The sequence below is a fragment of the Sitophilus oryzae genome, unplaced genomic scaffold (genome assembly GCF_002938485.1).
Source record: "Sitophilus oryzae breed Bouriz unplaced genomic scaffold, Soryzae_2.0 scaffold_1963_pilon_pilon, whole genome shotgun sequence".
Lineage (NCBI taxonomy): Eukaryota > Metazoa > Arthropoda > Insecta > Coleoptera > Curculionidae > Sitophilus > Sitophilus oryzae.
Window position 1 is genome coordinate 17,681 of NW_022146683.1, and position 12,728 is coordinate 30,408.

Below are 12,728 nucleotides of genomic sequence, written 5' to 3' on the forward strand. Positions count from 1 at the left end.
TGAGTCCGTAAAATAGCTGTTTTTGGGAGCGTATGACAAAAAATATATTTATAATATAATCGTATATTATATGATTTATCTAAACTTAAATGGATGAGGCGGCCAGCGTTCCCTGAATAAAGCGCTAGACTAATATCGCGCTTTTAATAAATGTCTGCAGCTGATTGAACCCCGATCTTTTTGTCTACCCTTTTGTATACGGCTTTTAATATAACTAAATATGACATCTCACCAATCGGCATGCAAATATGCCATAATTTTTTTCATTCTTCAAATTTCGTTTTTTAATAATTTTTAAAATTTCATGCCTCTTTCGCGTTGTCTGTTGGCATTTTAGAGACTAAAAAATGTCTGCCAACAATTTTCTACGTTTCTTAATAATAAATAACAGCTATATTCGCAACTATAACTCGTGTACCTTATAATATTTTTAGTGTCAAAATTTCACCCTTTCCATTGGCCGCTCCCGCTTTAAGCCCCTGGATCGCGCTGGCTATTTCATAATGGCTACACAAATGGATACTTCACACAAAAATTTAGCCATGTAACGATGATAAGGTTTTTTATGTAGCCAGCTCTTAGACTATAAGTTATTCAACAGGTATCTCTTTTTTTGGAAGAAATTACATCAATATATACAGTTATGAAGAATTTAAAACAATAATTTAATATTTTTCTAGCGCATGCCTTTTTTTTTCAATTTGGGGAAGTAGGAAATTATAAAATGTTTTCATATATTTTTAAAATAAATTTTAGTTTTATATTTAACGTTTTAAGTTAATAAATGATACATTTTCTCAAAAATGATTTGGTTTGGATGAGTATTTATAATCGAAATAATTTAATATACAGGGTGGCAAAAATTAGTGTTTCTAAATTTCCGTTTCCCCACTGTTAGTTAGATACATTTTTTTGACACCCTGTATACAGATACTTTTTTTTGTCACTCGGTATATTTCGGTATGTTACACTTATTTTAATCCGAATTGGGAAATTTAACATTACATTTAGAACCCTGACTGTTTTGTTTACACATTTTTTTTTATTTATTATTATTTTTATTTATTATTAGTGTTTACTCTAAGCTAAGACTAGAGCAAGTATAAACATGTAAACACTATTTACAAAATATGCGGACACTCCTGATGATGTTGTGGGTGAAAACAGGAAAATTTCTCCAATATTCTCCACTTTCTCCATATTTCTGCTACCTTGGCTGCTTGGCAAACTGATATCTATAAAAAAAAGAAAATACACATTAATTTTAATTAATAATTGATTGTAGTGATTTAATGTTCGTAATTGTAACTCAAGCGAAAATTCGCTCGAGTACTCGATTATTAAAATAACCGACATCGCTCGATTATGAACGAGCGATGCAATTGACGAGTACCAAGCGACGAACGCCAGCGATCCTAGAATGAAATAAATTGAAATCCGATTTTAATGTGCATCTCTACCGACTACTCCTAACTATCTACACAATATGTTAATTTTTTGTCAATAATGACATGTATTGACTATTTCCATTCTAAATATCTTTAGACCGGTTGCTCGTAGCGATTTTTACCAAGAGACAATTTTTACATAAAAAGTCATGGAAATGTATATTTTTTTAGTCAGTGGTTTTATACAGGTACGGCCGAAAAGTTATTACTCTTCAAAGCAGTTAAAAATATGTAGGTGGTGCCTTCTACAAGTAATTTTGACATCAAAATAAAATTTTTCATGTCAGAAAACTCCCAAATACCAATTATTATCCAAATATCGACGTTAGTTTATAAATTACTTGAAAAAAATCGAAATAAAAATGAAATTTTCTCATCCTGTATTTCCGAAACTAAGCATTTTAGGGCATACATTTATACCAACTTTTTTACTTACTTTTATCTGCAGAATACGCTGCCAAAATTTCCGGAATACAGTTCGACCACCTGTATAACATAGAATAATTCAATCCTTATTAGAATTCTATTTTCCTATTTGGATATGCAGCATGATGCATCAATTTTATTTGATAAACAACGCGCACTCATCTAGAAAATGCTCATTTTATTCGCATTTTATCCCTATTTCGTAAACAAAACAACTTTTCAACGCGCCAACAAAGAGTACGAACAACTTGAGCATTCTACAAAATAACTAAGTCTAAAGTTTCATCCGCGGGGAGACTAGAAAATTGAGATTATAAACTTAATCGTCCCGAATAATCTCGCGAATGGATCATTTAAAGTTTCGTCACCTTGAAAATAGACCAAAAACAAAAATGGAGCAGCCAGGGAATAGTAAGTTTGAACTTTCCACTTTCCATTGCTCTAAACTTAGAAAATTTAATATTTAGATACGGTTTTAATATATCTATATTAATTATTTCTACAGTTTGTGTACGATGAAAAGGATTATTTTGGCCTAGCTTCATATTGTTATATCTAGGGTACTAGAGGAAATGAATAAATAAAATAAATAATTTTTTAATTTCGAAATTACAATATAAAAAATTGTGATAGAATAGTGAAGAAACAAAGAGTGAAATAATTACAAAAAAATAAAATAACAATAAAGAAAACGTATATTTTTACATACGAAAATTTAATATACCGTGTGGTCTGAACTGGAAACTTCGGCAGCATATTATGCAGATGGAAATAAGCAAAAAACATCGTATGTCCTAAAATGCTTAGTTTCGGAGATACAGGGTGTAGAAGTTTCATGTTTATTTCGATTTTTTCAAATAATTTCTGAAGTAAGGTCTATATTTGGATGAAAATTGGTGACTGGGAGTTTTTTGACATGAGAAATTTGATTTTGATGTCAATATGACTCCTACTTGTAGGGCGCCACCTGCATACTTTTTAACTGGTTTACAGATCAATAACTTTTCATCCGTACCTGTATAAAACTACTGAGTAGAAAATATACATTTACGATGTTTTTTACGTAAAAAAGATTTCTTAGTAAAAATCGCTACGAGTAATGCTTCTCGAGATATGTGGAATCGAACTTATCAACATCTGTCATCATTGACATAAATTAAACATATGTTGACTAAATAGTTATTAGACTGAAATAATAAATTTGAAATGTTTTTATGTCAAAAGTTTAACAGAAACTGTTTTATCGTCAGTTTTTTTGCAGAAAATTTATGATTAATTTAAAAAAATAAAAATTCCCAAATTTATTATTTCAGTCAAATAACTATCTACTCAACGTGTTTATGCTTTGTCAAAAATGACATGTATGGGTTATTTCCATTCTAAATATCTTGAGAACGGTTGCTTGTAACGATTTTTACCAAGAGATATTTTTTACGTAAAAAGTCACGGAAATGTATATTTTTCCACTTAGTGGTTTTATTTCCTTTATATACAGACGAAAAGATATTAATCTTCAAAACAGTTAAAACACATCATATAAGTGGCGCCCCCTACAAGTGGTAGTCACATTAACATCAAAATTAAATTTCTCATGTCAAAAAACTCCCAGACACCAATTTTCGTCAAAATATTGACATTACTTCAGAAATTATTTGGAAAAAATCGAAATAAAAATGAAACTTCTACACCTTGTATCTCTGAAACTAAGCATTTTACATACATACATACATACATACATACATACGAACTTCTTTGCTTATTTTTATCTGCAGAATATGCCGCCGAAGTATCCGGAATACAGTTCGGACCACCCTGTATATTTTCGTGATTTTTTACGTAAAAAATATCTCTTGATAAAAATGTCTACGAGCAACCATTCTTAACATATTTAGAATGGAAATAGTCAATACATGTTATTATTGACAAAAAATAAACATGTTAAGTAGATAGTTAGATTTGGCTGACTTCTTTTGGAAGGGTTACCCTGCCACACACAGTAGAATTCATGGCGTAGGCATTGCTGTTAAAAACGCCTGTTAAAGAAGTGCCCATTGGAGTCTCCGAACGTCTCATGACCCTAAGGTACCCCATATCAGATAAAACTTACGTCAATATCATTAGTGCCTACGTTCTCACCCTAGCCGCTGAGGTTGAGCATAAGGATAATTTTTACCAAGATCTACAAAATGCTCTCCAACGAATTCCAAAGCAGGAGCGAATCACCTTGCTAGGTGACTTTAATGCACTTGTCGGCAATCAGCAAGAAATATGGCCAGACGTATTGGGAAAACATGGAATGGGAAACGTAAATAGCAATGGTGCACGCTTGCTAACAACATGCACAGAGTACAACCTTTGCATCACCAATACATGGTTCAAGCTGAAAGACAAGTTTAAAGGTACCTGGAAACATCCCAGATCAGGCCACTGCCATCAATTGGACCACGTCATCGTTCGAAGGAAGCATCTGCAAGATGTCAGACTTACAAAAGCCAGAATAAATGCCGAATGTGGTACTGACCACCGACTTGTAGTTTCGAAAATGAAACTTCAATTAAAACCAAAACATCCACACTACAAAAAGCAAAACAACATGACCAGATTAAACGTACGGAGTCTAACGAACAACGACACCGCCAACGCCCTCGGGGAAGCCATCAGAGAAGCACTTTTATAATACCAGCGAAGAGATACTGGGAAAATCCAACAAAAAGAAACAACCAGACTGGTTTAACGAAAATCAACCACATATACAGGCTTTGTTGGAACAAAAGCATAGAGCACATCAAGCAGCCACTGCCAATCCACACAATCCAAGTCTGGTGGACAACTTTAAAGGAGCAAACAACACGCTTCGAAGAAACCTGCGCCAACTAAAGGATAACTGGTGGTGACAAAAAGCCAATCCGATTCAAGAGTACGCCGCGCATCACGACTATCGTAAATTTTTCGAGGCTGTAAAAGAAGTATACGACCCAACTAAGAACGTAAGCTGCCCAATCAAGGCACAAAACGATAAACTTCTAAATGAGGAAGAGCAAATCAGAAATCGCTGGAAAGAGCATTACAGCCATATCCTTAACCAAGACAATATCCCCAATATGCAAGCACTAAACACAATACCTCAGTATAACAGCATTGATGTATTAGATATCCCAATAACGGAACAGGAAATAAAGGCCTCCGTAAAACAACTTAAAAACAACAAATCGGCTGGCTGTGACGCGATTCCAGCGGAAAGTGTGCAAGCAAAGAACTTATTGGTCATCTTAAGGCTCTCTTCGATGTCATATGGGAAAGCGGAGGGGTACTTCAGGACTTTCGCAACGCGAATATAGTAAATATATTTAAGAACAAAGGAAGTGCATCAGATTGTGGGAACTACCGAGGAATTTCACTATTGGTTACCGGAGGTAAAGTTCCCGCAAAAATTATGTCAAACCGCCTTCATCCACATATAGAAAAAATCCTCCCAGAATCGCAAACGGGCTCTCGCACCAACCGCGGTACCGTTGATTCCATATTCTCCGTCCGCCAACTCCAGGAAAAAGTAAAGGAACAGCAGAGTAAACTTTATGTTGCATTCATCGACCTAACGAAAGCCTTCGACTCTGTAAACAGAGATGCACTTTGGGCAATTATGCCAAAGTTCGGAGTGCCCAACAAATTCCTTAGTGTATGCAAAAGCCTCCATAATAACAACAAGTCGAGAGTGTCACATCATGGATCACTGAGCGATCCCTTCCTGACAAATACAGGAGTTAGGCAGGGATGTGTCCTATCTCCTCTCCTATTCAACATATTCATGGCAGCGCTCTCTATTATAGTGGACAGCAAACTGCAGGAAAGAGGAATGGGTTTTAGATACAGGTATGACGGCGGGCTGTTCAACATAAAAAGACTCAGGGCAAAACACCTAGAAAATTTATCACAGAACTCCAATACGCTGATGCCTTCGCTCTAGTTGCAAATACGTTACAGCAATTACAGGAAATGCTGAACACATATACCTGGGCATACGAGACTTTGAGTCTTAAACTGAACATCGATAAAACAAAAATCATGTGCACTCCCCCGGAAAATCATAACAGCGCTATAAAAATCGGAGAAGAACTGAATTGGAATATGTATCGGAATTTAATTACCTCGGCAGTTTGATTTCGTAAATATCGACTCTGAAATTCAGCACAGAATCAGCAGCGCCCCAAGAGCATTCTGGAAATTAAAAGACAGCGTTTTTTACGATCATGACTTGAGCACAAAAACGAAACTTGCAGTTTATCGAGCAGTAATAATCCCTACCATGTTATATGGAAGCGAAACCTGGGGACGTACCGCCGGCACACGAGCGCATTAAACAAGTCGCAACAGAGACACCTTAGACAACTTTTACGAATTAAATGGTATCACCATATCTCAAACGTGTCAGTTCTTAAAAAAGTAAGCTGCGAGAGCGCTGAAGTTATGATTACTAAATCTCGCTTAAGATGGGCTGGCGACGTATGCAGGATGCAAGAAAACCGCCTACCGAAATCTCTTCTTTACAGTGAACTTGTAGAGGGTAAGAGGAAACCGGGTGGACAACTCAAAAGATACAAGGATGTTGTAACATCACAAAAACATTTCAACTTATAATTGAAGATGACAGTTAACTTTGACATTTGATATATTATGTTGACAGGCGCCTACTATGTTTCTATATGCAAAATTTAAAAGATAACACGCGTATTGAGGTATATTTTCTCTTTATTATAATAAGTTATATAATTGAAAACAAAATCGTAAGCGAAGACGAAATGGGAAACATAATATAATAAAAAGTCATTCATAAATTAAAAAGGTATTTTTAATACAGCCAGAAATAAAAAGCGTATTTTGTTACATATATTCTGTTGTAAACAACATCCGTTTATAACATGCATATTTAGCTTACTTGATTACTTATGTCCAATGAGACGTTGGTAGGTATATAAATGAACAAGGATAATTAAATTTTAATATGAAAATTTTCCTTTACTGTGAAATATATTAAATCAACGCGAGACTTATTTTGACTATTTTTATTACACAGTGATATTTTTCGGTGCTTTTCGCAGTTTTTTACAGTTTGTTGAAAAAGTTATAAATATCTGCTTTATTTTATTTTATATCGAGGATCAAACAAATAACGAGAATTTTTTTTCATAAAAAAACGAATTTTCCGAGGATTTTTTTCATAAAAAATCAATAAATTGCTGATTTAGGAATGTCGTTACCCTTGGAGGGAGATTTAAAACACCCTCTACGCTATGTAGACCAGTCATTTAAGACATCCCACATTGCAAACGGGACTGTATCTACGATTTTTTTATATATTGTTAGGACCCATGAGACTAAGTTGTGCCCAATTTTGCAACCCTCAAAACCCTGTGCTACTCCCGTGATACTCAAAAAACTTCAAAATTTTGGTACTTATTTCAGTTTTTTCGAAAAAACTTTGTTAAGAAAGCATTTTTCAAACTTAATTGTAATGTTGTAAATATGCTGCAAAATCTCAACTAAATTTCCTACAATTTAAGCCCAACCCGCACCCTCTAGGCCAATTCGTTATTCAAATACAGCCAATCAAAGATCGGCAATTTTTTTGAAAAACTAAAAATTTATTAGTACGGTCACATTCCACAGCATGTATCGGCTAAACTAATGGCTCTAGGGAAAAGTCATGAGAAATAGAGTTATAGAAAATTTATTCAGCTTTAATTTGATGTAAGAATGAGGCCGCTAGGTGTCGTATTTTGCTCAAAAACCAAAATATAGTAAAACATCGAAGTTTGGGGGGTATCATGAAAACATATTTTATTAAACGTATTTAAAGATAAACAACACAAATATAATATGTATAAACTATAAAATATAATTAAATTAAAGCTGAATAAATTCTCTACAACTTTATTTCTCATGACTTTTCCCTAGAGCCATTAGTTTAGGGGATACGTGCTTTGGAATGTGACCGTACTCATACATTTTTAGTTTTTCAAAAAAATAGCCGATATTTGATGGGCTGTATTTCGACAACGAATTAGCTTAGAGGATTCGGGTTGGGCTTAAATTGTAGAAAATTTAGTTGACTTAATAAAAGTATAGAACAATTAAATTCGAAAAATGGTTTCTTAACATAGTTTTTTCAAAAAAACTGAAATAAGTACCAAAATTTTGAGGTTTTTTGAGTATCACGAGAGTAGCACAGGGTTTTGCAAAATTGGGCATAACTCCTCATAGGTCCTAACAATATATTAAAAAATTGTAGATACAGTCCCGTTAGCAATGTTTGCCTTTTTAAATGTTTTAGATGACTGGCCTAATGCCTGAAAGGTGATATGAAATATATCGTGAAACATGTCCGGCATTTATCAAAATACTAAAAAAAAACGTATACATTCAGAATAAACTCAATGCTTTTCTTATATTGCGGGTAATCGTGGCTTGTCTCGGCCGTAAACTCCGAAACAGATCGAAATCGACCGAGACATGCCGTGATTGGTTGTTTGTTTTACCATTTAAATATGCAGCATCTATAGTAACTTTAACTCTCAAAATTTCATTCCAATCGCTAAAAGCACAAGATTTTAAGCTACGAAATAAAGCAGAATCGGACCTATGTTTTGGTTTTGATATGAAAAATAAATCTTACTTTTACGTGAGGAATCTCCCCACATGTTTACTGAAACACCCTGTATACCACCCCTCAAAATAGTTAATTTATTTAAAACTCAACATGTATACTTTTTTAATTAAAATCTCGTTTCTGATCATGAAGCAGTTTTAACTGAATTTTCGATAAAGTCCAAAATCAAAAATGCCCCTCGTAAATTTTGTCATATTTTTTTCAGAAAAGGATGCTCAAAAGTTCAGCCACTTATGTAAAACAACCAACTGGGAAACTCTCTCTTATGATGTCGACACCGATTTTTCTATTTTCGTAAAAACATTAACCAGTCTAGCGTTCAAATCCTTTCCTCTTAGGCCTATCAAAATTAAGCATAATAAGCCTTGGACCACTAAAGGTCTACGCATATCTTCTAAAAACATGCGTTCATTATCTCACTTAAAAAAAAATTCTCAGACAGTGTCTTCTTCCACAATTACGTAAAACTATACAGAAAAATGTATCATAAGACCATAAGAGCCGCTAAGGACCTTTATTATAATAGGAGAATAGTCAATTCTGGTAATGTTGCTAAAGAAACATGGTCTATTGTGAATGAATTGAGAAACAAAGCTCCTTCATCTAGCAATATCTCTACCTCACCTGAGAACCTTAACGATTATTTTGTAAATGTAGCGAGAAACTTAACTAATACCATAATATGTCCTTCCCATGATCCACTTTCATATCTCTCCAATGATAATGTAAACTTACACAGTTTCTTTTTTTCGCCCGTAGTTTTAGAAGAGTTTCGCAGTACAATTAGTACCATAAAAAATAAATCCTCTTCTGGGACCGACGGGCTAACTTTAAAAATGTTTTCGAATCTGCCAGAAAGCACTCTGAATCACCTAACAACTTTAATAAACATGTCATTCCAAAATGGTATTTTTCCAAAACGTCTTAAGACGGCAATAATCATTCCTCTGCATAAAGGAGGAGACAAACATGAAGCTTCTAACTATCGCCCAATTGCACTCCTTCCAACTCTATCTAAGATCATAGAAAGGTTGGTTAAAGGAAGGCTTGTATCTTTTCTTATACTTACTGAACATCAGTTTGGATTTCTAAGCAACAAGTCCACAAATGACGCTATGTTTTCGATCCTTAATAAAGGTTGCTCCTGCCTAAATAACCATCATTCTACAGCAACAATTTTCTGTGATTTTTCTAAGGCGTTCGACTGTGTAAATCATAAGATCCTAATTAATAAACTGCAGCACTATGGGTTCAGGGGAACATCTCTCGAATGGTTTAAGTCGTATCTGAGCAACAGAAGTCAACTTGTGAGGGTGGATACCACGTTGTCTTCTAGCAAGCCAATAGAATGTGGAGTACCACAAGGCTCAGTACTAGGTCCTATTTTGTTTCTTCTTTTATTAACGACATTGCTAACATAAACATCAGTGGCAAATATGTCTTTTAGCGGACGACACTAGCTTTACTTGGAGCAACAAGGACGTCACGGCACTTCATAGGATTATATCAAATGACTTAATCACCATTAAATCTTGGTGCGATCCGCACCTCCTGAGTCTCAACATTTCTAAAACTAAAGCTTTGTCGTATAAAAACTCGCTGCATCCTTTTATACTTAATAACACCACCACTGACGTCGTAAAATCTGTAAAGTTCTTGGGGCTTATTGTGGACAATTCTCTGAAATGGGACATGCATATCGAAACTTTGTCGAAAAAATTGAGCTCTGCCTGTTTTGCGTTAAGATCTGTCTCTAAGGAGCTTAACTTGTCAGTGGCTAGAACTGTTTAATATGCACTTTTTGAGTCGCACCTCAGGTATGCCCTTACATTCTGGGGTACGTGTTGTGCGACTCAATTTGACCGCATTTTCACGCTCCAGAATTCCTCCAAGCTCCAATCACCTGCCATTTGAAATCAAATCCATAACATCATTTTCTTCATTTCGCAAAGCATTGAACTCTGATTTACTAGACAAGGCTTTCTACGCCGTAAATGACTTATATTTCGATAATCGAATTTGATCTTGTAAACACTGGTCTAATGTTTGCTATTGCTATATTTACCAATGACATCGAAATAAATTTATTTAGAGGTCATTGATATTTTTACTATAAACTAACTAAATATTTTTGAATATTATTTTTACTTTTTTTACTCTTTGACATCGTAAACATTTATATAAATGATTATCCTAAACAATAAGACTGACAATATTATTTGTATAATGTTTTGTATTATCTTTTGTTTGTTTCTTTGTGTACCTTGTTTGTTTATTTTACCTTTGTCTATAAATTGTAAAAATTTTTGACAATAAAGGCATTTATTTATTTGATATAGGCTGTTTCAATATACAGGGTTTTAATTTAGGCGGTGTTTTATGGTTTCTTAGTCCATCAAATATACCCCCCTTAAAATAGTTTAATTAATTTAAAACTCAACCTGCATACTATTTTAATTTAAATATTGTTTCAATATATGCGGTTTCAATTTGGGCGGTGTTTTGATGATCTATAATATACCTAACCCAGTCGATTATACGAAAACGGAAAGATGTAGAAATAAAATATTTTATGGGTATATGTGGGAAGGCAATGTGCATAATATAAAATTAATTTGAAATGTACAGGGTATGTCAGAATTAATATCCACACCAAAGTTATATTTTTTCTTATGGAACACTCAGTATTCTATTTCATTTTTGGATTCTTGAGCCTAAAAAAAAAGTATTTATTATAAGGGTTAAATATGTTTAAAAGCTTTGGCTTTTGAGATGTTTAAAGATATTTAAATATGCATACTAAAATCTTTCTATCAAAGAGCCAATTACGGCAAATTCATTTACTTCACTTCCAGTGTTACTAACTGTCACTAGACAGCTAGTAACTATTTCTGACAATTGCCATGCCGACACCAGCTATCTTGATTGCCATTATATTGAAAAATCTCTTTTTATTCAAAATCTGAGCTAGATAGGTATAGGAATCCCTAATACAGTTTGAAAGAGCATTTAAATTTGCTTCGACTTATTTAAAAAAATACAGGGTGTTGCGTTTGAAATAACAAAGTTTTTATGTAAAATAAATATTTAAAATAGATCAGCAATTTTTGCTACTGCTGTATAAATTTAAGGAAGCATATAAAATTTTTCAGTAAAGTTTAAGTCTCTTTAAACTCAGCACAAGAAATAATTCTTAAAAGTAATGTACAGAGTGTTGATAATCTATTCTATTTTAGCACATGCATATTTAAATATCTTTAAATACCTCAAAAACCAAAAATTTTAAACATATTAATATAACCCTTATAATAAATTCCTTTTTTTTGGGCTCAAGAATCCCGAAAAAAAAATTCCGATGTTCCATAAAAAATATATCTTTGGTATGGATCTTAGTTCTGAAACACCCTGTATATTTCAAAAAAAAAATTGTGCACATTGCCTCCCCACATATACTCTACTAAATATTTTGTTTCTACATCTTTCCGTTTTGGTATAATCAAAAATAAAACCCTTAAAAATAGTTTTATTTTTAATATTTAATTAAAACTCAACGTGTATACTTTTGTAATTAAAATCTTGTTTCGATATACGCTGTTTCAATATACGCGGTTTTCAGGGAACCTAAAACCGCCCAAAACGAGGTAATCCTCTAATTTGCAAAATCGTCGAAATCACTTAAAATTAATGACAACTTACTCAAACATATCAAAGCACATAACACACCCCCATACCCTATCTAACTTCATCTATAAGGCACGTATATATTCGCTCGACAGTCTCTGTATGGAGCTCTTATAGAGAAACATGCACAGTCACAGACACAGGTAGTTTGCATACACGTCTTTAGAATGAAACATGCTACGATATACGTATATTGATTTGTGGCGGTTTAAATTGGAACTTAGTTTTTGAATAGAGAGAGGCGAAGATGATGTGTGTGCAAGAAAGAGTGAGATGGAATACTGAATTTATGGAAAAGCCAGTTTTATGGTCGTTTCCAGCTAGGCGTGAGCATTTTACGAAACGTTTGTCTTATTGTTGTACGTCAGAAATGGGCGAAAGATATGTGATTTATAGTGATTTTTACCGATAAAATACCGTTTAGCTCCTTATATTTACCCGTCTTCAACCGTACTGACATTCGATTTATACCGGGCGCGTCTCAAAAGTGTCTTACATACGTAACATTT

The 12,728-nt window shown here is 33.8% G+C and overlaps 1 protein-coding gene across 1 annotated transcript in view; it reads right to left on the reverse strand.

Moving 5' to 3' along the window:
• Positions 1-941: 941 nt before the first annotated feature.
• LOC115883591 (neurotrimin-like) overlaps positions 942-12,728 on the reverse strand; it is a 310,522-nt gene continuing 298,735 nt past the window's right edge. Inside the window, exon 10 of the mRNA XM_030901948.1 lies at positions 942-1,235. Within this exon, the coding sequence (XP_030757808.1) occupies positions 1,081-1,235 (155 nt within the window). The 3' untranslated portion in view covers positions 942-1,080. The remainder of the gene's footprint in view (positions 1,236-12,728) is intronic.